The sequence below is a fragment of the Camelus bactrianus genome, chromosome 18 (genome assembly GCF_048773025.1).
Source record: "Camelus bactrianus isolate YW-2024 breed Bactrian camel chromosome 18, ASM4877302v1, whole genome shotgun sequence".
Classification (NCBI taxonomy): domain Eukaryota; kingdom Metazoa; phylum Chordata; class Mammalia; order Artiodactyla; family Camelidae; genus Camelus; species Camelus bactrianus.
This window is the reverse complement of record NC_133556.1, coordinates 33115870-33143674: the sequence shown is the minus strand read 5'-3', so window position 1 is coordinate 33143674 and position 27805 is coordinate 33115870. Positions and strand designations below refer to the sequence as shown.

General features: G+C 41.9%; 1 protein-coding gene across 4 annotated transcripts in view; it reads left to right on the top strand.

Moving 5' to 3' along the window:
• GRIN2A (glutamate ionotropic receptor NMDA type subunit 2A) overlaps positions 1 to 27805 on the top strand; it is a 154561-nt gene that overhangs the window by 68591 nt on the left and 58165 nt on the right. For all 4 annotated transcript variants that reach the window (XR_012500420.1, XM_074346763.1, XM_074346761.1 and 1 more), the window contains exons 4-8: positions 4550 to 4718; positions 4813 to 4966; positions 9642 to 9767; positions 13303 to 13532; positions 21523 to 21683. Coding sequence is in view for 3 of the 4 variants with exons in the window: in XM_074346763.1 (XP_074202864.1) it covers positions 4550 to 4718; positions 4813 to 4966; positions 9642 to 9767; positions 13303 to 13532; positions 21523 to 21683 (840 nt within the window). In the remaining variant the exon portion in view is untranslated. The remainder of the gene's footprint in view (positions 1 to 4549; positions 4719 to 4812; positions 4967 to 9641; positions 9768 to 13302; positions 13533 to 21522; positions 21684 to 27805) is intronic.

The following is a 27805-nucleotide window of genomic DNA, read 5'->3' as shown; positions in this document are numbered from 1 at the left end:
TCAGTAGCACTCTGTGTCTGTCTTTCTCACCTGTTTTTATGGGCTTAACAGTTTGTGTTTCCCTCTGGTGTATTAGCTGCCTAAATATAGGGAATATGCCTTATTAATCCTTGTGTCCCCAGTGACAAGCACAGAATATGACACACCAGTGTTGATGACGCTTGAACAGATGAGCGAATGGATACTTTTCCTCCCAAATTCCAAATTCCAACCTAAGTTATTATTATACAAGATGCAAATCCCCAGAGCTCAGTGCTTGGGATAAAGATAATTTTTTAAAAATATGATTGCTAAATGTATAATGAAGGCACATTTTGGTTTGGAGAAAAAAAAATTTTTTTATCAATGAGCAGTCTTTTTGGAGTTGAAACTCTGAATGGATTATTCAATAAATAATCATCAGCCTTTTTGGAGTTGTCAGCCTCCCAGGGGTTGAAATTCTGAATAGATTAGTCAATAAATAAATACGCATGAAGCACTGTTTCTGTGTTAGGCACAGTGCTGAGCATGGGGGATGCATCAGCAAACAGGGAAGGCAGTAGACAAGGATCCTGCAGTGAAGAAATACACACAGCTAAAAAGCAACTCAACCAGTAAGGGCAGCTCCGCACTGGGATGAACATTGTGAAGGATCTGAATAAGGCGGCATAGTAAGGGAGTAACTTGAGGTTCGTGGGGCTCCTTTAACTCACACAGGTATGAATTAAAGTGACATATAAAGGAGGAGAAGGAGCCAAACATGAGAAGAACTGGGGAAGAATAGTGAAGGAGCAGGTGCAAAGGCCCTGAGGGAGGAAAGAGTTTGGTGACTTCAGAAAACAGAAGGGAGCCTAGTGCAGTGCCTGGAAGTGATGAGCTGGGGGGACAATAGAAGAGGTAATGTGGGAAAGTTGTCCAAGGAGGGTTTGACTTGGGTGGGCGTTCTCTGAGCAGAACTTGGTCAGATGGAGGAAGCAGAGTGGCTGGCACACAGCAAAGAGTGTAACCTCGGTGGGCACCTCCTTTAGGATAACAATGCCATCTCTGCTTCAGTAGAGCCAATCAGGTAGGGCCTCTTGTGCTTCTCAACCAATAACAGGAGTTTAAATTCTTTCAAATCAGAAGTCTTGGAGCTGAAAACAATAGATCACCAAGTCCCGAGTCACACTGGTATGGAGAAAATGAGTCCCCACATAAATTACTGCCTTTAAAAGAATTGACTTTTTGACTGAAGAATATAAACAGGTATTAACAGGTACAAATTCACATTTTGGGTTCCTGCGGGAGGTGGTGGCTTGCCACTTTCCTTTTCCCACTTGGTGACAGGATATGCTTACTATGCTTCTAGGTGAAATTAAAGTCTTTGATTTACCCAAAAGCAATAGAAAATTACTAGGATCCATTAATCCCAATATTAACACAGATTAGATCAATTGGATTTCCAAAAGGTTGACATCTTTGAAGCAGGCTGATTGGTTCCAAGAAGGATTCCTGCTAGACAACATGACTGTGTTTGTTTTCTTGGTGATATTCTCCCAGGGACAACCCTTTGTTTCTCACTTCTGGTAAATGGTGGGGTCTTGCGGACACACGTCAGTCTTCTAAAAAATCAGGTAATAGGAAATGAGCTGAGAAACCTGACTTTTCTTCTAACCTGTTAGTTGAGTGTTAGGACATGAAGAGAAAATGGAGGAAGAATTATCTGGTTTGATATGTGGAGAGAAATGGCTATACTGCCAGTTAATCCCCTAAACTGTCAAATCATTGGTGAGAGAGAGAGGAAATGCATTTTTAAGCACTTATGTGAGAGGCACTTTAGATACTTTACTTAGTCTTTCCAAGTGTCCTGCAAGGTAAGTGTCAGCCTTCTCAGTGTATTAATAAGTAAACCGAGGTCTATGAATGAAGAGACTCATCTGAGTTTCCACGCTTGTTAAGGGCAGACCCAGTATCTGAAGGCAGCTCTTTCTGACTTCCACTGGCCACACGGGGAAATTGTAGAGCCAGAGAATTGATGATTTATTGGATCCCTTACCTGTATGTGTTTTTATGAGTCGCCCTTTCTTTTGGGTGATGGTGGAGAGCTGAGGGATTGCATGGGCACCATTTCTCAGGTGTCTGTGTGGTTAAGTCACAGCCACTCCAGACACACACACACACACACACGCAAGAGTTATAATAAGAACCAATGAAGGTTCCCAGGATGGTCTGTTTCCACAGTCCTCATTATAAATTCAACTATTGCCTTCACTGTATGTCTCTTTTTGTCCCATGTCCCCAGTGCCGAGTTCCATGTCTTATGTAGCGTAGGTACTCAGTGAGTGCTTGTTGGGTGAAAATGCATCAATGACCATTGGTATCTAGAATACATCTAGCATTTGGGGATGTGGGGGTGGATAATTAACTCATAAACTGGCTAAGGTTCCCAGTGAGGCCAAAGAAGCATATAGGTCACTATATGCCTGTGTCCCTGAATCTTAAACCTGGGGCATTTGGAACTCCTGTGCAAAGTCTCCAAGGAATCTTGAGTAGCTGAAGGAAGAGGCTGTAATAGAAGGGAAGGAGCAGAGAGGGAAGGGGTTGCAAATGGAAAGAGATGGTTAAAGAGGCATCGATGCTCGGCCTATATTGGCCAAGAAGGAAAAGGGAGAATTTGATTTGGGCACTTTTTTCAAAAAGCCACAGATACCCAGAAAGTAATCACATTTGGACGTGCCATTAAGTTAATGTACTTAGGGGATATTTCTATCATGGTTTTGGCAGTTGTAACTCCAGCCTGTCCCCTTCTGCTCTGGGAAATTGATGGAGAGAGGGAAGGTACCTCCTTCTTGTGATACTACAGAGTTAAGTCCACCGATCATGATATGTAAACATACGCATCTGTGGCCTCCTGCAGCCCCCAAGCTGAGGGCAGCAAGGTCAGAGTAGCCTCTAGGCTGGAGAGTGAAGTTTCCATGGTGGTCCTGGCTGGCAGACGCAGGCTGGTTGAACAAAGATCAGGGACAAGATAGGAGAGGGCAGTGGTGAAGACAGTGATTCAGGACAGGTGATCTGTGATCCTGAGATAAAGAAAGCATTGAAAAAAATCTACCATTCTGCAACCTTCTTCCATTACCGAAAGTTATATTATCAAATCTGTCCACGTTCTTAGATATAGATACATTCCAGTGATGCTTAATGCATGTGTATGTATACAGTTATATATGTAGTACATACTCACTGCAGATAATCTGGGGAAAAAAAACTAAAAGTATGGGAAAAAGAAAAAAACATTTCTCACCATTCAAAAATGGCTATGCTTCATATTTCACTGTCTTTCCATCCAGATACTTCATAAGCTCATCTGTTTTTATATAGCTATGACTATTCTGTATGGATCACTATGTAACCTACTTTTATCATATGATATGGAAACGTTAAGTATTTTCCAGTTATGCTGTTAGACTTCCAGAAACATTATTTCAGTGCTTAGGTAACAGCATAGATGTGCCAACAATGGAATAATCAAACAGCACATCTCCTAGGACATGCGTGACTCGACATCAGAGCGTGGTGCTAATGGAATGCCCCAGGGCAAGGTGGAACCAAGTGCGTTGCCCAGAGGTCTTGATCTTCCTGCAGGAGTTGTTTAAGTAGTCTTTGCTATCAGTTGGGAAGACCCTTGTTTCCTTCCCTTTTAAAGGCATTTCTGAGTTTTGTGGGTGTCTTTTGAGTATGACCTGGTCAAGTAAATAAAGCAAGGTGGCTGGCACAAAACGACAAATGTAACCTTGGTGGATTATAGCTTTTAAGACAGCACTACCCTCTGTGTTTGAATAGGACTTCTTCCTGATCAAGGACATTGCTATTTAATAATGTCAACTTTTATGCTTCCTGCCATGTAGGTAGGGAGGGAAAATGTTATGAGTGAGCCCTCGTTTGACAGATGACTCGATCAAGAGGCATTAAGTCCATGGACTGAGGCACAGAGTAGACCCCAGGTCTCCTGATTCTTAGCTGAGAAGTTTTCGTCAGTAAGGAAAATACCTTTCCCAAGTAAGGAACTCTTCCTTCTTCCCTTTGGTTGCCGACCTCTGTCTGTAATGACAGGATAAAGCAAAACTTTCCTTCTTCTAATAATTTCACATCCTCCTCTCCCATTTTCCAATATGTTTTTATAATTCGATTTAGATAAGATGAGTAAACTCTGGTCTAAAAAGGTTGTATGTGTTATAAACATTTCAAAATAAGAGGTAGTAACTCTCATCTCTGTCCTTGGGATAAGAATACTACCTAATTAGGAGAAATGGCATGAAGATCAATCCAACAATGAATATAAAGCATTTATCACAGTGCATAGCCAACAGTAGTCACTCAATAAATGTTACCTGTCATTGCAATTACTGTCCTAATGAAGAACGCTTTCTGCTTTTGTTGTCATGAACCAACTGCGTGTCCTTGGAAAAGCCACTTCCTCATTTTGAGCCTCAATTTCCCAAGAGAAAAATAGAAGAAGAGTGTAGATAATGATTGTGAACACATTGTGCAGTACTAATATTCTACCGTCTTGGGATTTTTTTTTTCTCTGCAGCAATTCAACCAATGAGGGCATGAACGTTAAAAAATGCTGCAAGGGGTTCTGCATCGATATCCTAAAGAAGCTTTCCAGGACGGTGAAGTTTACCTATGACCTTTACCTGGTGACTAATGGGAAGCATGGCAAAAAAGTCAACAATGTGTGGAATGGAATGATTGGTGAGGTAAGTCATCTTTTCATCCAGACTTCGGGTCCGAGGTCCTCAGGGATGGTGGGAAGGGTGAGTAAGGATGATCCTCTTTGCGCCTTGTGTCCAGGTGGTCTATCAGCGGGCAGTCATGGCAGTTGGCTCACTCACCATCAACGAGGAACGTTCTGAAGTGGTGGACTTCTCTGTGCCCTTTGTGGAGACAGGGATCAGTGTCATGGTTTCAAGAAGCAACGGCACTGTCTCACCTTCTGCTTTTCTAGGTATGTGGACTTCGTTGACATTGTTGCCTTCCTGTGAGGAATTACAGGCATTTTGTTTTATTTGCTCAAAAGATAGAACCAGATAGGACCTTGTTAAGTTACGTTTAAGCATAACCACATAAGCATATTGAGAGCATGCTGCATTTGAATTATCCCAATTTCTCCCCAGTTAACATGTTTCATGTATCTCTAACTTGGAAATATCTGCTAAAAATACAACCACCACATATTCAGATACTGGCCTTAATGGTGTAGAATGTAGATTAGTAGATATGCTGCTTAGAGCCTCGAAAACATTTAAAAAATAAACCTGTCTGTCCAGAGTTAATTTAAATCAGCCCATAAACTTTTATTTAGAAGCCGCATACCCAGCCTCCATCCCTCACTCGAATGACAGTCATTTATTTACTGGATGTAAGAGGGAAAATAATGATGACTGTGCAGTGGTTTATACCAGTTCTCTGATAAACAAAATGGAAGCAGTCTGAAGAGGACACACAGTTTTAAAATTAATGGAATCATGTTTGAAATGTGACTATCCGTTAAGCTGAATGGTTTATAAGGGAAGAAATTCTTCTTACTCTCCTTTTAACTATTTCATAAATTTATGTTCTTACATAAAAATTGTTTATTTTTTAATGCAAGGTGGATCTACTTTTTTCTATCCTCTGGTATTCTTTAGCATTGTAAACATATATGCATTAGGTAGCCTGGCCAGGGTAGTTGAAACTGCATGGAACATAGCCAAGCATTATTTATCTTTTATTTAAAGGAAATCATTGTGTTGATTGTTTTGTTATCATACATGGTTTTTGACAATGGCTATCTTGAAGATCATGGAATTCAGATTAACTCCCCCTTGGCATTCCCGTTTCAGTGGGCTTGTCCCAATTTGAGAAGGTTAAGACAGTCATTGACCCCCTAGAAGAAAAATGCATGAGAGAGAGAGAAAACAGTTTGATTAAGGTCAATTAAATTTCTTATGCTTTTCCAAAGACAACAAACAAACAAACAAACAAACAAAAAACAACCTTTGTTTATTAGGGAGCTGGTACTGTAGACTAGAGCCAATTTGTAGACACCAACTCCAAGCCAGCAGTCTTATTCTTCCACTATCTTCATTTATATGTCGTGTTAGCATCCAGTGAAATGTTCTATGCTTCATTCTCCTGAGCGGAAATGTTGACTAACAGGATTTTAGATACCGCCTTACTCACGGAGACATATGGATTTACTCTTTTCATTTTTGATAATCCATTTAAGCTGTTGAAATCCTTATCACTCACTGGATTTGATTTTGCACTTGCTTCAATTTTGGTAACCTTTGTTGGAGTAATGTGGACCTTGACAAATACACAACTCATTGTGTTCCTTTTGTTACTGTGTCTGATGAATAATGATGCCCACATCTTAATAAGGAGGCTCAGGATATCATGACAAATGCGACAGACTTATATTGACAACAAGAGCAGAATGTTAATAATTATTGCATATACTCTCACTCATTAGCACACCTAATCATTTTTCCCCATTTCCTATCAGACCCTCTAACAGAGATTTTTGGCCCTGGAGGTTAATTAAGAAAGGGTTGGAGGAAGTGAGTTCATGGAAGAAATAGAGATCTGTTTCTTACCACAAGTTGTCCACTCATCTCCTTAGTGAGCTAGGGAGAATTTTTTGTCCAGTTCAATCAGAGAGAAAAAAAATATCAATTGACTTGTCTCACAAATATGGGTCACTGATACTGAATCTGGCCTCAACTCAATTTCTGTAGATTTTTATCTTATCTGCATTAGTAGAACATTTCCATAAAAGTCAAGTATTTTTGCTAAATTTAGCTAAACCTCTTTTCCCCTTACTCTTCTACTGTATCTTTAAAAATAAAATAAATTGTAGCCAGAGGAAACTATTTTCAAAGCTGTTTTTACACTGTAGGTTTAATATTTTTCCTAGTCACTAAATTATATCCCTATTCGATTGACTGTGCACCCCCTTATTTATGGTCATTATCTGCAGGTTTTGAAAGTCATAATGAACTATGCTAAGCTACATTTTTCCATTCACTGGCTCAGTCATCTGGAAGAGCCAAACATTCAAAATCTGATTGCATTGCTCTTCATTATTTCCTATTCTCTCTCCTCCGCAAACTCCATTAACTCACATTGGAAACACTCGCAGGTAATGCCTCTGAGATTTTGTGTAAAATGTAACCAGCGACTCTTCAAGGACAGATATGACATCTCTCACAATATTTCCATTCAGTTAATTCTACAGACTTTCCAAGCAGGCTGGAGACTTTGAGCCAAAGAAATACTGAGCTGAAATCTCTCCCTAGATTGAGGTTCCTTCTTGGACAGATGTTGAATCTGTTTTAAGTCAGTAAAGGGTGTAATCCAGAGCTATCTAAAAATATTTCTGGGTTACATCTTAGACACTACAGACAGCAGTTCACCGTTGTTCTAATGATTTTCTTTGTTGTGGGGTGGGGGGTGTAGTGTCTGAGAACAGCCATCCTTCTTGGCACTCATAGGTACCACTTGCTAAAACCAAAATACTGCAGCAGAATCTCTGCACCATGCTCACAGCTCAAGGGACAGATGTTGTCACTTCCAAATAAGAAAATATCTGGGGCCAGTTTCTTCATCAGTTTCCATCTGATTTTCTGAGGAGTTAGTGGCTAGGATTTATCAAGTGCCTAATGAAGTCCACTGCAGGCTTACAGATTCTGACATGTGAATAGAAGAATTCAGTAAAGGTTTCCTCTAATATTTTTAATAATGGCATCATAACCTGCAGAGAAAAGGAGTTATCGGATTAATAAGCATGCTTGCTTTAAATACGGGTGCCTTTTTCAGGACCGTGGACAGCACACCATCACAACAACCACCACCACCACCAATTTTGGCTTTAACCATGGACTCAAACAGCTATTCCATTTAATTTATCGTGTGTATACAGTGTGCATGCACGCCACCAAATGCTTTACATGTATATGCTCCTTTATTCACTACAGTGATCCTCCTCTGGTAAGACACACTATGCCATTAGTTCACCCAGCTTGACAAATTACTGTAACATCTCTATTCCTGAATATTAAGTAATTTTTAATCTTCTAATTGTTCTTCTTTTTTTTCTCTTCCTTTTTGGATATACCTCATTACCAAATTGCTATGATTTTAGGGACATGATATTGTTCGTACTCAAGTCAAATTTAACTAACATTAATTTCAGTTGTAGTCTTATTGATTTCGTAAAGCTCATCCTGTGTTATTTAAATTAAATAAGTTGTGTTGTTACCTGTTGCTTTTTAACATATTTGCACCATCAAAACTGCATTACAAGGTATTCCTTCAAGTTTTTAAATTATCCCATACGGTTAAAGCTTCAGACATACTATTTCCTCATTATATATTAAGCTTATTAAATTGGAATTTGTGATGACCTCTAGCTATGTTAAGTAGTCACAGACTTGAATAAAAAGGTGGCCTGCTATCAGCCTAGTTCTTTATGATGATTACTAGATTCATTGGAGAAAACAATTTAAAAATAATAAAATATCTACTCTTCAAGAATTATTGGGCTTTTTATATTTTCTTCTCAGAAAATGTTTGCTCAAGGGCACTTTCTTCCCAATGATGCATTCAGATGGAGCTATGTTCATTTAAAATTTTTAGTCTCTGTTGATTTTCTAGCAAATCTATGTTATACATGGATAATATGACTCCATCCAGCTCACTTTCATATCCTCAATCAGTTTGAATAAAAATATTCATTTTACCTAATATCTGTTACCATTCTAAAGTGATCTAAGATTTAGAACCCTGTGTCTTGGCCTGCCCTTCTGAGACATCCACATGAAAATGAACTGATGAAAACTATTTTGGGGGGAAATAACCATCTATTCATCTACTACTTCATTGCCTCTACTCTTTAAGTGATGCTTTTTCATTGAATTATTGTGTGAATGTAATATTCTCAAATGACTTTTCAATTACATCTAAGCCCATTACCAACATCAAAAAATGTTTAAATTGTAGAGATTTCATCTGTCTAGAGGAGAAGGTGAAATGGAGAGAGTGGTAGTAGTGGGGGCAGACTATGACCCTCCAATATTCCTGTCAACCCCATGACTTTATGATCCTTTTCTAGCAGGTTATAATTTTCCCTTTACTTCTGAAATTTTCTGCACATCATCCCTCCAATATGATAAGATAAAAATGAAAATAAAAATAAAACTCAAGCTGATTTGCAGGAGAGTTATGGTTGACTATTAGAGTCTAGTCTTGTTTCTCCTTAGCTTTGGTCCCCTGGATGATTCTGTCATTATATAGGACCCTGTGGCCTCTTTATTTGCATTCTAACATTCTCCCTTGGTCTTATCATTCCATTTTGTCTTTATTATCCTTGGCCTGATTTGTAAAACATCATATGCTTTTCTCTATTTTTATCCCACTATATGCAGCCTTATAAAATATGTCAAATACTGTGTAGAATAGAGAACAGTTTAAATGTGTGAATAAAGAATGACTAGCTTCTTTTGAATGACCAGACAGATTCACATCAGAGTAGGTTCCTCAGTGAGTCTGCCAGTGGACCTGTGGGCTTCCTGCTAGTCCTGGTTGTGGGGAGGAGCTAACTGACCGTGTTTCCTTTTTCCTGGCTCCTTTGCCTGCAGAACCATTCAGCGCCTCCGTCTGGGTGATGATGTTCGTGATGCTGCTTATTGTCTCCGCCATTGCGGTCTTTGTGTTTGAGTACTTCAGTCCTGTTGGGTACAACAGAAACTTAGCCAAAGGGAAAGGTGAGACCGCCTTCGTACTTCATGATTGAAAGTTGATGCTATTTAATTTACTTTCAGTGAAGATTTCAGAGTTAGAACATATTGCCCTACCTTGCCCTGCTATACTGTCATATAAATGGTGCTGGGTCATTGATATTACTTGCAATCCCGTACGAGTATGGGTTATTCACTTCAATGGAAAAGAAGAATAAAACTTAAAAGTGGAACTTTTTTTTACATTTTGCTATAACGTGGAGTTAATAGTCGTTAGGTGAAAACTACTGATACTTGTTGAGAAAGCAAATTTGAAGATTTTCTGCCCATTAATTTAAAACATGTGCATCAAGAGCAGTGTTAAAACTGCTAGTGAGTCTCAACTTCAGTTTACACAAAGAAAATGGTTTTATAGAATCTAGCTTAAGAATATTCTCCAAACTACTGAATCATGCTCTCATTCATTTGATGATAAATATAATTATAAAATGGTGATTTTCCCCAAACAGTTACATTTTCCTCTTGGCAGTGTCCGACCTTAGTGCATCATACTTGATAAAGTGGCAATCAGTAGGTAGAAAATTGAATTGGGGGGTATTCACTGGCTATGAGTTATTAAGAGACTCCCACTCAAGCCAGTATTCATATCATATATGAAAACACATTACACCATTTTGAGTGAATTTTTCTCAATGCACAACACCTTCTAAGTGGGTGGTATCAGAAGAGTGCCAGGACCAAACCTCTTTCTTGAAAAATGACTTGAAACCATGGAAGACAGCAGATCTTCAAGATACAGTCATTCAAAAACAAGGCACTTTAATTTGCCACATGTTCTTTTTGCTTGGAAGATTTACTATTGGGAACAGCCAACAAACAGGTCATGGGGATCTAGTAGGAATTTAGTTTTGTTGAAATCCCCTCATCTCTTTTTAACCATTGAAAAGTAGTGATTACTACATAAATCACATGCCACCACACAAACCTAGTAAAAATGCTGTCAATAATCATGTTGTGTTTAAATGGGAGAGTTACCAGCCTTTCACTAAAAGGACAATGCAACTAACTAGCAAGAGGCTTCCCAACAGAGTGGGTCCTGAGGTAGTTTTCTGTGAGTGATCATGCTGTAGGAGAGTAGATATTTACATTTGCAAAATCAGAGTTTGTGCTGTCTGTGAATTCATGCATTTATTTAATCAATAAATATTTATTGAGTGGGTACTATGTGCCAGGCATTGTACTAGAGCAATGGGATAACATGGTAAATTGGATGGAGACTTCCTGACCCTTGGGGAACTGAGAATTTATTGTGGAGACAACATGTAGACACATAAATGAATAATCCCAGATTACAATAAATCTCAAGAAGAAGGAAAAAAAAATAACCCAAAATGAAGCATTGGGATGTGGGTACTTCTTAAATAAGATGGTCAAGCAGGGAAGGGCTTTAGGAAGAGATGGCATGTGAGTTGAGACCTGGAGTGTAAGAAGGATTCAATCCTATGAAAAACTGAGAGAAAAGTATTCCATGTAGAGGGAACAGCACATACAAAGGCCTTGGCATGGAATCAAACTTGGTATGCTCAAAAAAACAGAAGAGTGTGAGTGAGATAAACAGGTGGTAGAAGATGACATCAGAGGGGTACACTGTTGACTGTGGTAAGCAGTGAAGGTTTTTTTCAAAATGCAACAGCAGGGGAGAGGCAGAAGATGAAACCTGTACAATGGGGCAGGTCACTTTCTATGTACCGGTAAGAGTCATTATCTATGAAGTTGATGGGAGGGGTGAGCAGCAGTGGAAGGAGGGAGGCCACTTAGGAAGGTGTTCGAGTTTTCTAAGAGAAAGAATTACAGGGGTTTGGACTTGGATGGAGGTAATGGAGGTTGAGATAAGCAGATAGATTTTTAAAATATATCTTGGAAGAGAAAAAGTAATGCAGAGGCTGTCCTGTGCAATAGTTTCTCCTTTGGCTGAAGCATGCAGTAGAAATCTATCGTGAAGGAAGGACTCTAGCCTGCAAACCCCCTGGTCCTCCCGTTACCTGGAGGCTTTTTGTTTTCTGCTCACCTGCACATGGAAACTCCCAGGAAATGACAGCTACTTGTTTCCTGGTACAAAATAGTTTTCTGCTACATTTCATTGTCCTTTATGGGGAAAATTATATGGCCCTGTAATAGTATCCATGAATCAGGAATTCCTGCATGTCTAGGACAGCTCCCTTGCAACAGCCCAGTTCTGATTCCCAAATAGCTGTCACTGCTGATCAACATGCATCCCTAATAAAATTAAGTAGTTCATGAAGTTAACTGGATTGACTTTAATTATTTTTTACTAAGAGTTCTCAGCCTCTTGGGAATAAGCCCAGAAGATCATAAAACTAGGCAAAGAGAAAGAGGAGAGTTTGAGATTAAGAATAATGGAATGGATTGCCTTCTCTTTAATGTGCTTTGTGTGGATATTGTAAGCCTGTGTGTGGCCTCTCATGTGCAGAAAGCTTGCTTCCCAGCCAGGCTCCCTGCCCAGAACTTCATAACTTTCATCAATCTGGTTTCACTTCTGCCACTTTATTTATTGCCTACTCTGTGTGCATTGCCAGTTGAAGTTTGAGTGGATCATTTTTTCATATCTTCATTTACTTAAATGACATAAAAATTAACCTTCTGTTAAAGGAAGACCCCTTTCCCATGAGATGAGGGCATAAATTGATTTTTTTCCCTTGCACAAAAAGACTTGAAAGCCTTAACATGTGTGGTTTACAGCCTGAATATTCCCTTCCCTAATAAATTTTGGCATATTGTTCTGCCTCTTTAGTTAAGTCTGTTGCAAGGAACACTTAAGAATCTTAAAAGGGATACATAGCTGTTGCAAAGAAACACTGAGGGAGAAAAAATGCTGTGATGTCAGAGTTCATTTTCCATGACCCTGCAACCAAATGTCTTCCATCTGTGAAGTGTTGGAAGAATTAAGCTCTATTGTTCTCTTCCTTAATGTCTCCATTTGGAGAGTGTTTTAGTTTGGTTTGATTCCTATATTGTGCACATTTTACATCTGAGTTTGAACAGGAGCAGTTGCTAGGGACAATTGGAGTAGAATATCAAACATTAGTCCCTCTGAATTGCATGATTTTTATACGATGGCACATCCAATGAATACTGAAGCAGCCCCCACGCACGTATTTTTTGTAAGGCTCTCTTTACATTTCTTAAGGAGATTGGTTCTCCCAAGTGGAAATCAAATCCACATTTAAAACAGGTCATAGCACTGCTTCTCATTCAAACCCACATTGTGCATAACGACTTCCCCTTCCTTCCTTCCTTTCTTGCTTATTTCCTTCCTTCTTTCCTTCCTTTCTTTCTCTTAAGAAATGTGGCAAGAATGCTAATGTTTAAAGAAAAGAGGACTCATTGTGGCTGTGGTTCTGGGGCAGTGACGGGACACACTATGATGTAATTCCATCTTCTGGCAACCTTCAGTGATGCTGGTGGCCACCGCATAATTATCAGACACTCACAAGTGTACATTTTGAGAAGGCGCTGAGAATGTCCTTTCTGTCGCTTGCAGCACCCCATGGGCCTTCTTTTACAATTGGGAAAGCTATATGGCTCCTTTGGGGCCTGGTGTTCAACAACTCCGTGCCTGTCCAGAACCCTAAAGGGACCACCAGCAAGATCATGGTCTCCGTGTGGGCCTTCTTTGCCGTCATATTCCTGGCCAGCTACACAGCCAATCTGGCTGCTTTCATGATCCAGGAGGAGTTTGTGGACCAAGTGACTGGCCTCAGTGACAAAAAGGTAAGGCCACCTTTCTTTCACCCCTGCCTGAGGGGGTTGATCTTACATGTCCTCCCCTCAAACGAAGTGATTCAGGTTGACCTCAAGTGCTCTCCCCCACCATCCAAACCCGTCAACTCTAAAGTACAAAGCCAGAGGATTTTTTTTTCCTTCTTAACTCAAATTGGCATATTTTTAAAGCTTTAGGAGCAGAATTCTCCTAAGTCTTAAAGAGCCCAGATTTAATGTGGAAGCACAGTTTCCCACCATGGTCATTTCTCATATTTATCCAGGCTTGTTCATGGTGCTTCCTGAGGCTCTGGGACTCAGGGTAGAGGTTAGGCTGGAGCTCACCTTGTCAAGAAGATGTTGGAGAAGAGCCACTAGCCTTGGAGGAGGAGAAACTTGGGGTGGGGGGGTGCTCCAGGCTGCAGGGACCTCCTAGTTCTGTGACTTTGTGTGAGTCTCATATACTCCACGGCCTGGATTCATCCTCTATGACATGGAAACAGAAGTCATCTCTAAGCCTTTCCCAGAGACAAAACCGACAGCTCCTTTTTATTGTGTACCCCATCAGCCCCATCACCGATCCACCTGAAACTTCTTCAAGGCATAGGAAAGGAGCAGAGAGCTTTCTCATTTCCCACTGGTTCCTTTGACCCAGACACGTCTCCAGCCCTCCCTCGAGGGGCTGTGCTTCCTGCATCACTGAGACAGGAGTGGTAGCACCTGCTCTCTCCCTCCCCCACTGCAGTGCATCCAGGGCTGTGGGGCGTGAGTAACTATTCAGAAAAGAGGTAAACTGGGTACATCCTTCTATTGAAATTGCCACGTCAGGAAACAAATCCTGACTTGCTAAGTTCAGCAGTGTGGGGATAGCAGCATGGCAAAGATTTTCTGTCTTGTGTGTTTGGATAATTTGTCTCTTTATAAAATCTCACTAGCATGTCTTGTTGACATCAGTCTGCCTATATCCTTTTGGCATTCATCAGCCAACTGCTGAATAGAAAATCAGTCCATGAAAAGCCTTCACAGCTTATCCGTGACTTACATTCTAGTTGAAAGAGATACAGAGAGGTTTGTCATCAGAGGCATGGTGAGGGGTTGGGTGAGTCACCTTTACAAAAGCACCATCTTCCTTGTGACTGGTTGGCTTCTCTCTGATGGCTCCCCATTGCACTTGAGTAAATGCCAGTCTCTATGTCATGGCGACAAAGCCCAGAATTATCTGGCCCATCCCCATATGTTCCCTCCCTCTCACTCACTGAGGCCCCCTCTCTGCTCCTTAAACACTCCAAGGGTATTTCCAACCACAGTGCCCTTGCACTTGCTATGTCCTCTGCCCCCTTTATTCTCATTACTGGCTCCTCCTGAACTTTCTGGTCTTAGGGAAAATATCACCTCTTGGGAGAGTCCTCCTGGTCACTCTGGTGAGCTTGGTAGCCTGCGCTTGTGCTCCCATGGAACTGAAATTCCAGTAGGAAGAAATAAATGACACACGAGTAAATGTAATGGAGAAGAAAATTCCAGGCAGGAGTAAGTGCTATACGGAGATAAAACTGATGAGATTAAAATTGACTTGGGGGAAGGGGATCTCAGAGTTACCTGGCATTTAGTGGATGCTCAGGACACCCTTGTTGATGGGATGAGAAACACATGCTGTGTTGGACGCTGCAGGCAGCCCACCTGGGTCTCCTAGGATCTCTTTCCCAGCTGTGTGTGCCCAGCCCCACCTGCAGACAAAGGCTCATACTAGGGATCTTCAGAGGATGATTACCTTGGCGCACTGAAATGGCGAATGCCTGGATATTTTTATTTGCTCCAAATCTTTCAGTTGCCTGTAACCAATGACTCACCAGTGTGAGAGGACAAAAGCCCGGCTCTCTGTTACTTCTAGGCAAACTCCGAGGTGCAGTTTACTCTCCAGAGCTCCCCGTGGGATCAGGCAGAGGCCAAGACTTTGCCCATAGTCACACTTTTTTTGGTTGGCTTCCTCTGCTTCTCTAAGCTCCTTCCCCCATTTCCTTCCTGGTTTCTCCTGGAGCCCTTCCTTAGTGAATCATGTTCACCAAATTCCTTGGCTCACCTAAAGCATACGGCATCTAGGAGGCAGCAGATAAAGCCCCACACTCAGAGGCAGGGAAGCTGGGTTCCTTTCCCTCCCTGCCACGTTCTAGCTGTGTGATGCCTTTATATTCACGTAACCTTGCTGTGCCTCCTAGCTCCTCTCTGAAAATTTGGGAATCATAGTTGGAGTGACGATGAAAGGAGGCTGCAAGTATGAATGTGCCTGGTAGCCTGTAAAATCCTCTACAGATGCAAAGCACTGCTGTGTGATTCCATCACGTTGTGGGAGCAAAAGTCTAATTCCTAGAAGTGACTGGAGGTGTGGTAGAAGCAGTGGGAGACCATGTTCTGGATGAGAAGGTTTTTCAAGAAGAGTAATTTGCTGCATATTTTGCTTTTTGTTGCTATTTTCAATGGCAAGGGGGGAAAATCCCTTGCTACCTAGTTTTGGGTCTGATACAGCACGACGCTTGTGGGAAAACGAATTAGAACCACTAATAACTTGACTGACCTTCTCTGACTTGGAAACACCTAGTAACAGATACCACCTTGTGAGACACAGCTCAGTTTGCATGCTCAGAGCACTAGGCAAGCAGATAGCTTTTGTAATTAAATGTTTGATACAATTAGATAAACAGCAAAATTCCTGGAGTAAATAAGCTAAATGCTCCCAGAAGATTAATAGCAGATGCAACAAGAAAGGATGCAAAATAAAAATCTATATTGAATCGGTTTATTTTAATACTGTACACAAGTGGGTTTTTTGTCTTTTTTTTTTTTATCAAGAATACCTGTGTGACAACTCAGGCAATACTTGTAAGCCATTTGCAGTATTAGTGCTTGCTGTAAAAAAGGACTTCTGGGGCCCATGCTGTGCTCCGAGGAGCTTGGGGTGAACTTCTAAGTAGGTGAATTCATGAGTAGATGTTCCCCTAAGAATTATTAAAGAAAGTTGGAAGGCTGGTGGGGACCCTTTCCAAAATGTTGAGAATCACTATGTTAGGAGAAATCCATCTCTGGGAGGCAGATTATGTAATGGGAAAAGCAGCATGGTATTTGGGGTCAAATGGACCTGGGTTCAAATCCTGATCCTGCCATATAATGGTTGTATGTCCTTCAGTATGTCGATATCCCCAAGACTTAACGTCCTAACAGAGGTGGGTTTTAGTCCCATTCTGGCGAGGTTGATATGAGGAGTAGGAATAATCCTCACCCCATGCCTGTCACATGGTAGATAATCCTATGATAAATGTCATTTCTTTCCTCAACCCTCCTCCCTGTCCCATTGCTCCTCCCCACTCCTCCTCTTCATCTCCCTCCTTCCCTTCCTCATTACCATCATCATGGCCCAGTTCAAATCATTCCTCTCTTACTTCTGGGGTCTGAAGCATTACTGCACTGAGCTGGCCTTTCGTGAAAACGATGGCGGGAATCCGGGGAGCTTCCCTCGTGGACGAGCCCACGCCTGTGGTCTCGTGGGGTTGTGCTGGGTGATCCTCATCCACCAAACTTATTGACTGAATGGGGGCCTCCCTCCCAGCCTCTCCTTCCTCTTAAGGGCCATGGCTGTTTGGTGCCATATCCAGAAGCAGGTGGAGCTCACCACTGGGAGAAGACCTTATGAGAAATAGGAGTGCCAACAACCAGACATTCCTTATTTATATCCACAGAAGACAGATATTTTTAATAAGTGTGTAGTTTTTGGTTCATAAGATGAACAGAGAAGTGTCCTGATTAATTGCCACATTTTTCCTAAAAGTTTTACTTCCCAGACTGGCAGCTCTAGTTCCTCTGTCATAAAGCACTTGCCATGACTTAGTCACTGGAATGACTCTCAGACCTGTCCACATACTGAACGGAAAATAAATTTAGAATACAATCCTCTGATCTTTTGCTCCCTAAATGGGAGGGAATCTGGCTCCTTTATTTGGCTAAAATCATGCTGGTGATGAGGTGATGTGTATCTAGCCTTAGGGCATGCCAGGTGTTCTTTCTTTTTTTTTTTTAAACTTTTTTTTATTGAGTTATAGTCATTTTACAATTTTGTGTTGAATTCCAGCATAGAGCACAATTTTTCAGTTATACATGAACATACATATATTCATTGTCACATGCCAGGCGTTCTTTCAAACACTCTATGGTTAAATGCAAAAGCAATCCCCAATTTACAGATACAGAAACTGAGGCTCAGAGAGCATAAGCGACTGCCCCAAATGAGTCAGTTCCAAAGTGGCAGAAGAAAAGCTCTCTAAGCCAAAGGCCAGGTAAAGTCAGTTAATATGAACCAGGAGGGCAGCCTTGAGAAAGTGGAGCTGGGAGGAGTTCTGCTGACTCTGGGCTGCGTGATCGTGTTGCTCTGTGGTCTTGCTGACAGCAGAGACCTCTCACCACCCCACTCCGGGCTGGAGCCCACGTCGTTTCTTCCTGCCTGTACACGGAACTCTCTAGGAGAAAGTTGCACTAGAAGTCATTCCTGTAAGAAACACAGTGTGTGTCCTCGATGCTAGGCCCCGGGGTCCCAGAGATGAGCCATCCTTGCCCCTAACTATTTTTCACACTGTAATCGAGCCTCTGTAGGGAGTCATGAAATTAACCTAAGGGCTGTGACCATTCAACAAGTAGAACATCACGAACAACATCACATGTAGAAAGAGTAAGTTCTGGCACGTGATACATGTGTTTGTATAGGGTAGGAGGGGGAAACTATATTGTGAGTCCTGCTTTTAAAAGTTTGACAGCCTTTAGTTTAGCGGGAAAGGTTCCGGGATCTGGGTGCTGAGCTGAACTGAGTGTGGGTTATGATGGTACAATCAAGGCCCGAGAAGGGTGGAGATTCATCACTGAGGCTGAATCTCTGTCTCTATCGCTGTGCAAACCTGAAGGCAGGGAAGAAAGGGGATCTAAAAGAGCTATGTGGTTCCTCTGCTACAGATGGTGAGTGAAGGGGAAGGCAGTTAGGCAAATAGGCCATCAGATGTCTTGGGAGATTGGGAGTGGCTGCTACAATGACTGGATTTGTGAACAGCGCCGCTGTCTCTGTGCCCCAGAGCAGACAGCTGCCGGGCAGACAAGCCTGGGCTGGTGCCTCCGCCTCTCTGGGTGATGAGTTGAGGTGCTGCTTGGCAAAGTGAGTGCAAAGAGCCTTTCGCTGTCCACGCTTACGTGCTGAAACACACACAGGCACGCTCTCACACATTCCCAGTCCAAGGCACCCAGCCGGAGGCTCTCATCTGGACGATGTATGGCCGCTTCCCCCAAATCCGGTGGTGGCTGCTTATTAGGAAGCAGCATGCCTAATTTAAGGGGAATGATTTTCAACTGGAAATTTTAATTAACAGTGAAATGAAGTGTGAGTCTGGAAGGAAGAATGTTTGTGACCAGTCTGACTCTTGGGTAAACTTGGACGCTTTCTCCAGCAGTTCTCAGGTCCGTGGAAGACATGCTGGCCTGTAAGTCAGGGAGACGTCTGGATTCCAGCCCTGGTTCTGCCAGAGATTTGCTGGGTGCCCTTCCCAAGAGGAGAGGTCACTAGTGATGTCTCTGAGGAATGATAAGAGTACAGACCTGAGGTTTGAAATCCAGGGCCTGGCTATTTGCAAGGAGTGTAATCTTAAGTAGGTCATGTAACTTCTCTGAGCCTCAGTTTCCTCATCTGTAAAGTGGTGCATGGAAGATTAGCTACCTTGCAGAACTGTTGTGAGTATTAAATGACCCAACACTTGTCAAGCTCTGGGCACAGTGCTGGCCCCAAGCAAGTCCTCAAAAAGCATTCATCATTGCTGTCATTACTTTCTAGTTCTAGACTTCCGTATTTCGTTGGAAAATGAGGCCCAGGTGACTCTTTGTGCCCGTGGTGATGGTAGAAACGAAAAGTAAGAACAGTTTTATCTTTGGGTGCCTGCTCTCTCTTCCAGGCACTATGCTAGTGAACTGACAAGCATTATCATTTTAGATCTGCCCTCTGGGGGAGTCCTGACATGCTGCCCACTCTGCAGATGGAAGTAAGTGGAGGCAGTGGGAAGTGAAGTGCCTTCTCTGCAGTCCCACAGTCTGTGTGTGATAGAACCCGAGTCTGTAACCTGAGAACCTGAGCTCACACTTGTAGCTATTGCCTTGTGCTGCCCTCTCAATTTTAATGGTGTTTCTGAGACTCAGACCCAGCTCTCTGGACTCCTCCTCTGATTGGGTTGATCAAATGTCAGGGAGAAGGGAGACTTTTCTCTACCCTTCTAGGTTCTTCTTCCCGATCTACGAATTAAATTGACTTGAGACAGATTAACAGGAGAAAACCTAATTTAACTTCATGTGTAAGGGAACCCCGCCTACATGAGAGGTTTAGCAACAGACAGATAACATGAGGTCTATGTGCCACCCTGAGCTCAGGAATAGGGTAGGGGGCTGGGGCTTCAGAGGGGAGGAGGGTAATTCACAGGATGATAAGAAGAACAGAGGTTCAGTAATTAAACGTCTGCCTGTCATAGGTCATGAAATGTTATTTCTGGTAATAACATAATAGGCAAGGCCCCCAGTTTAATTCTTTAAGGGAGTGGGAAAAGTTTCTCTTGAGCCCACAAGATGTCGATTACCTTCAGCTCAAAATAATTCACGTGCCAAAGTGTCACATCTCTGGGAGGCCTGTTCTGAACCCCTTTTACAGACAGTATCAGCCAATCAGGGGAGCCCAGTGGAGCAGGGACAGTGAGACTTTATGGAGGCTCAGGAGCCGTACAACACATAGGCATTTCCAGGAGGCTAATGGTTAGCACGGACTTCAGCTCAACGGATGCTCATGGACCCTTTCATTGTGCCTGGAATGTGTTGTGCTGCCCAGTAAGTGTGGCCTGCATGCATGCGTGAATGAATGAACAGTGGATGGAGAATGAGTGAATGACAACATATAATCATTGTAAGGGGAGAAAAGTGATTTCCCCTCTACCCTTCCAGGTTCTTGCTGGAGACCCCCTGTAATAAAAGACAGATTAACAGGAGAAAAATGAAAAGAAGTTTGATAACGTGTGCACCTCCTGTATATATGGGAGGGACCCAGGAAAACTAACCCCCCGACATATGCCAAACCTCCAGTTTAAATACTGTCTTCAGCTGAAGACAAAAGAAAGATATAGGTGGATGGGGGTGGGGAAGCTGGGGAGGAAGGGCCAGTTCTGGGAGGTGACCAGGAAAAGTACAGTGAACAAGGGAATGGCTGTGATGCAGATTTAAGTCACTGCCTTCCCCGCTAATAAGAGGTTCTAGAGATTTCATCATCTTGCTCTTCCAGAGACAGAGAGGAAGACACCCTTACAAATGTAAGCTTTTGTCTCTTCCAAAAGGGGTAACTTCTACTCAATTTTCAGAACTTCTCCTTTTTCTTAAAAAATAACCAGCCCCCAAATAATCCGTTTGCCAAAGAGGCATATTTGGGGGGTGGCAGATTCTGCTCCCCTTGGTCATTTTCTGGGTGAGGTGAAGGTCACTGTAAACGGAGTTCAGAGAAGAGAGTGATTGGTGAGGATCACAGAAATTTTCATGGTACAATGGACAAATGAACTGAACTGAAGCCACACCTTCATTCCAGCTCAACCAGCACTTCCTGAGTGCTGCCTGTGTGCCTCCCACTAGGCTGGTCTCTATAATGGGGCTGAAAAATTCAATCCAACAAGTATCTATTGTGCACCCAGCCAGGCCCAATGCTGGGCACTGGGAAATAGCAAGGAGCAAGACAGACAATGCCTCTGACTTTCTGGAGCTCACAGACCCGTGGAAGATGTGCCTAAGTGGAAAGGAAGCACAGAAACGAATGGGTTTTTTGGTTTGCTTTGTTGTTGCTGTTGTGTTGTTGTTTGCTGTCCTGTGCTGACGCACGCACATGCTGAATTCCTGACACTACGCGGACTGGTGGCTGACTCTTCCTGTTCCTCCTCCTTCTTTCTCTCTTTCTCTTCAGTTTCAGAGACCACACGACTATTCCCCGCCCTTTCGGTTTGGCACGGTGCCCAACGGCAGTACGGAGAGAAACATTCGGAACAACTACCCTTACATGCATCAGTACATGACCAAATTCAATCAGAAGGGAGTCGAAGACGCCTTGGTCAGCTTGAAAACAGGGTAAGGATGGTGGTTTCCTCTGCTCCGCAGGCCTGCCGGTCGACATGCCTTACAGAAAATGACCCTGCCCACCTCGCTCGGTGCTTGTCTGCCCCCGCTGTCTGCTGTGTGTTCTGGGGAGCTGCTGGTCAAGGAGGTCGCCAGTTGGGGGCTACTTTTGTTAATCTGAGAAGCATCCCAGGCTTCCTCCTGAGTTGTGTTAAGAAAAAGCAAATCCAGGGCACTTTGAAATGCAGAGAACCAGGGGGTTTCTTAAATGGATAAAGAGGTTGGTCCAACTCCGTTGGGATAGTTTAGCCAAATAGGAAGATCTGGGGAGATGGAGTTTATTTAAAGTGACAAAAACAAAGAACTATAGGTTTTTACCTGATTTTAGGTAGGAATTTATGGGGGGTAGCTTTCTGTGAAAACTAATAGTATCACATTGAAGAGGGAGAGAGGGGAAATGTGGAGAGAAAAGCAGTGAGAACTCAGCGTCTCTGAAGGTAGAGCTAACGTTCCCATCCACCTGTCGGCATTGTGGAGGGAGCATATGCGAAATGACCGAAGCTGTGAACAGAAGACCGATTTAGGACCTTGGACAGTTACTCAGTAGCTCTCAGCCTCATATGCAGAGTGGGAATAATGATAGGACCTAATTCATAGGGGTTTTATGAGGATTAAGAGAGAAAATTTGGGGAGAGCGTTTCAGACAGTGCCTGGACAGAGATAGGACCTAATGGCTAGTGGTGTTATTTGGTGTCAAGGTTAAATTCTATTCCGTGGACTCTTCAACTTTTTGAAAAGTCAGGGATGTGTGGAATGCATTTTTGGAAAGGTTCCATTAAAAATGATCCTCTTTTAACTGAAGGGCTTGTTTAACAAGGAAAGTTCTTTTGCTTATCCCAAAAAAATGAACTTACGTGGACCCTCTCAGTCGTCAGGGTTCCTGGCAAGGACAACGGGCTGCCGTGCGTTCTCCTTGCGGGTGAAGACACAGCCGCTTCCACTTGGCTGTTCCGTGGGCGCACTGCAAAGGCCCTGCTGCTGCTCTGTGTCTGGTGGGGCAGAGCGTGCCCCTCTCAGCCGTCAGGCCTGGCTCGCTACATAATTTCCAAGAGCTCTGGCTGATGGCATTGTCTTTTCAGTCTCTTTGGAACCTCTCTGATATTTCGACAGGGGCTGGGACGGCATTTATTTAGAAATTGAGCCCATTACTTACCCAGAACTCATTCACACACTGCTTATTCTGGTTTGGAAATGATTTTTTAAAACCTTTTATTAAAAAGCATTACAAAAATGCATAAAATATACAAATATTACATATATTGCTTGATGACTTTCTCCAAACTGGTCTGACCATCCAGGTCAATTAAGAAAATGTCACCAATCACTACAACCCACCACCATACACACACGCACACGCACACACACACACACACACACACACACACACACACACTCACACACTCCTTCCAGCTACTGTCTTCTATCAATCACCCTCACTTCTGAACTCAGGTTTTTTGGCCCTGTTATTCTAACATATAATAAAATCCATACTGTATGTTTTCTTTTTTTTTTTAGGTCAATCAAGCATTATCATTTTTATTTTATTTTTGTATTGTGAAGAATAAATATTTGGTGCTTCCATTTAACATTCCTGTCAGTTGTAGCTCTCAGCCCAAGGAGGTACTAAATGAATCTCTGGCCCCACAAGGAATGATACTGTCTGATTAAAATTGGGAGATTTCCTCACTTCCCTTCTACCTTCTAGTCAACACCGAATCTCTGAATCTGGGCTGCACTCAGCATCACTGTTTAATGCTTGTTTATATTATCACCATTTGTTTTTTCAAGTTATGTTTTGTTGTATATATATATATATATTTATTGAAGTATAGTCAGTTTCCTTTTTTGTCTTCTTTTCACTCACCATTCTGTTTATGAGATTGCTGTGTGTCATTCCAGGTCCTTCATTCTCATGCTGTGCAGAATTTCATTGTGAGGCTGCACAACACATGCTTGTATGTTTCCTATTCTTGGTAAATGTTGGGGTCATATCCTATCTGGGGCGATTATGGGTAAAGCTCCTGAGGGCTTTCTCATTCTTTCTTTCTTTGCACAAGTGAGTACCTTTCTCTTGACATATACCTAAGACTGGAGTAGCTGAGATGTAGAGTGTGGTATGTTCAATTTTAGTAGATAACAGAAAAGACAGATTTTTGATGACTTTCCAGCTTAGCTATGGGTATGGGGTTTTGTTTGTTTGTTTACATTGTGGCCTTTCATCAACATATAGTGTTGCTTTGGACAGAGCAGGAGCATAAATGTGGATGACAATGGTTAGAAATAATGGTTGAAAACTGGCTGGCCCCCTCTTCATCCATCTGTCACAGAGAACAAAATGGATTGTTTTCTTTCTTTTTCAATTTTTTTTATAATGCAAACAAAAAGGAATGGAGAAATAGAAACTATCCTTGGCCATAAATTGTACAAATTGTTCTCAGAAAGCCATATAATGATTATAACATCCATCTTAGCAGACTTGGGCAGCTGGTGGGCTGACTCTACACTCAGTCTCCTACTGGGGGGGAATGCATGACATCGTTACTGTAATCTTAGAATCTAGAGCTAAAGGGACATGAGCCTCTTTTTAAAAGAAATAACTACACATACTCTTAGCGGTGAGGGCATTCCTGCTCATTCCATCTCAGGATGTTAATATTGGGGGAAACCACTTTCAAATTTTAGGCTCCTCGGTTAGTTATTTAAATTAATTAAATTAAATTTTGATAGATACTACATGTATATGATTCAAAAATCAATAAGTAAAGAGCCTTCCTTCCACACTTTCCTTATTTGCCTAGAGTACCCCCCATGGTAACCACATTTACTGCTTTCCTGGGTGTCCTTCTGGAACTTTCTAAATAGCTACAGAGGTTTTTTGGGTTTTGCTTTTGTTTTTTTTTTTTTTAACAGATTCGTAGTCTTTCATCGTGTGAATATACCGAACGGTAGTCAGTGCCCTGTTGAATTATTAGGATATCATCATTTTTTGTTGTTGCAAAAATTACTACAGTGAATATTCTTACATAGGTGTCACATCCAATGTAGAATAAATTTCTTGGATTGCTGGGTCAAAGACTACACACAGCTGTAATTCTGGCAGACACTGACATATTTCCCTCCCAAGGAGACTCACCTTTACCCCATCAATGTGTGAGAGTGCCTAGCTCTTCAAAGTCTTTGCCAATGCAGCGTGTCATCAATCTTCTAAAATTTTAAGGTAATAGGTAAGACATTTGCCCAAATCTATTTTAATTTGCCCCATTCTTATTATCAGTACATTTTTACCACATGTAAATAAAAGCCTTCTGCAAGTCCTTTTCTTTTTAATAAGTAAATGTTGCTGCTTGATTTTGCTTTCTTTGTTGTTGTTCATTTTTTTTTTTTAATGAGGAGGAGGTGATTAGATTTATCTATTTATTTCTATTCAGAGGAGGTACTGGGTATTGAACCCAGGGCCTTGTGCATGCTAAGCATGTGCTCTACCACTTGAGCTATAGCCTCCCCCTGCAATCTCTCTTTTGAAAATGTTCATTATTTTTTTCTGTTGGTTTGATGGTCTTTTCTTATTAACCTATCTATGAGAGAAATGATCCCTTTACTATTGGCATGATTACAAATATTTTTCCCAGTTTTTTTTATTTGTTTTGTTGTCATTTGAGCTTGTCATTTTTTTCCCCTGGAGATTTATATATTTTTATAGTCACATTTATCAGTCTTTATTTATGGCTTCTATTTTGAGTAGGAATGCAAAAAGCCTTTTCACTTAGGTTACAAAATAATTTTCTCCTATTTTCCTTCTATTTTGGTTGCACTTTTAATGTTTTGAATTTTTCTTGGTGGTGAGTGTTAGATATGACTTGAACTCCTCATGTGAGTAGAAGAATCAAAGTTTAAGAACTGCCACTACCAATCTGCACCCACATCTGACAAACTCTGTGTTGATCACATCTGCTCACCATCATACTACAGGGCGATTCTTTCAACTATCTCCTTCCCCACGCTTAGTGGCCTTTTCCCTCTCACATCTCATTTCGTGATGAAATACATTAATTTAAAGTGTGAAGCATATTATGAAATAATTCTACAAGAGAAAATAGGAACAGGATACACTGTTTAAGGAATAACAATAAAATAAACTCCAGCTTTAAAAAATAGCCATTCCCCTCCTTCACCATGCACAGCGTCTCTAGAAGCTTCTCTCTCTCTAGAAGGTAGAGGGAGGTGCCCCATGTGCTTCTGAATTATTGAATTTCAGGACATTCCCTTCAACGATTTTCCCTATACCCTTAAATCCAGCGAGACTTGGCTTAGAAAACCCGGAGCTTGTAACTGCTGGGTCACGCCCCGCCACCCACAAGTCTCACTGACATCTGTGGCTTAGTGAAGATGTGTGCATATACACCAGGGTCGGTGAAATGGGGAGGCTTCTTTATGGCTTGTAGCTTCCTGGAAGAGTCTGGAACACAAGAGGGACTTTGGATTATGGTTGAATGAGAATCCCAGCTCAGTTGGAGACTGGGCTCTATCGTTAGCTAGCCGTGGCCTTGGACAAGTCACGTCACCTCTCTGAGCCTCAGTTTCCCATATAACAAGTGAAAGGGCTGGATTATTCGATCTCTGAAATAATTCTGAGATTCTTTAATTTGTCTCAAACAACTGAACATGTATTTAGAACATTCCAAAATCCAGACAAACCACAATTATAAATTGCTGTCATTTTTGTGATTTAGAATAACTGTCCCAAGCTGGGTGTCTCCAAGCCTGGCTAGTGGACCAACTGTGCATAAATCACATGATTGCTTGTTAAAACCCAAGTTTCTGGACCCAACACGAGGCCTTCTCTATAGTGATGGAGCCTGTGAGTTTGCATTTTAACAAGCCTTCTCCTGCTCCAAGTGATTTTGATACATTATAAACACATTATGCATATAAAGAGTAGACCAACCAGTCTGGATGTGTAGCTTATCTTCAGGGTCCTTAATCACTTAAAGAAGAGCTTAGGGACACAGAAACTTGAAACTAAGTTGTTACGTGTCATTTGAAACTAAGTTGCCAAGTATCATTGTTTATTGAAATTCATAATAAACGGAGATAAAGCATCCCAGAAAATATCAGGTAAGTCAGTGAGAATACAGAATTTGATGTGCAAACAGAAATAGGATTTTTTCAGGAGTAGATCTGTCATGACGCGTGGGGCTCCCCTGAACCAAAGGTGGATGGACGGTTAGTGACCCTAGGTTTCTAGACCAATGTCTCTCAAAGCGTAGCCTAAGTCTGAATCAGTGGGGGTACTAATACAGTTGTGGCTTCCTGAGCCCCACTGAGCCAACAGAACCAGCATCTCCAGGGCAAGGACCCGGGAATCTGCATGCTTTAACAAGCTCTTCAGGTGATTCTGACGTACACGAATCAAATTTCCAAAACATCTGCTTTAGAAGAAGGAACTGCATCTGAAATGCGTGGAGACGGATTTAGGTTTATAAATGCTCTGTCATCAGAAGCTGATGTTCTCCAAGCAGTTTTGACAAGTGGGCAAAACTGTAAGCAGAGCACTTAAGCCAGATTTAAATTAAACCATCAACGTTCCTTGGACTCCAAGGAGCCTAATATTTGAAGACACAGTGGGATGGTTTATACGTTTTTTTGTTGTTGTTTTAACTGATTTTCATGTCCTATTATGTTTATATCAATTTATGAAAAGTTCCAATTTTCTTTAGAAGCATCAGTCTTCAGCCTTCAGTTTTCCCCCATTCCCCTGTCTGATTTCATTTCCAGCCAACAGTGTTGGGAAACAGACAGGCATCTTTTGGCTTCCCTTACACTGAGTCGTTTGGGAGAAGAATTGGAAGGGAGGGTTGCCTTTTGCCACTAGGCATTTGTCAGCAAGACTCATACTGCACTCACTGATGTGCCTGTAAAAATAAAAGGAGGGGTGTGGTCACATCAATTGGCGAGTGTCACAACTGTCTTCATAGAAAAGGAGAGCATCCAACCCCTGTCACGGAGCGCAGCTTCTCCAAGCCTGCAGAGGTCAGGAGTTCCTGTTGTATTAGCAGTTCCCATGATTCAGATAC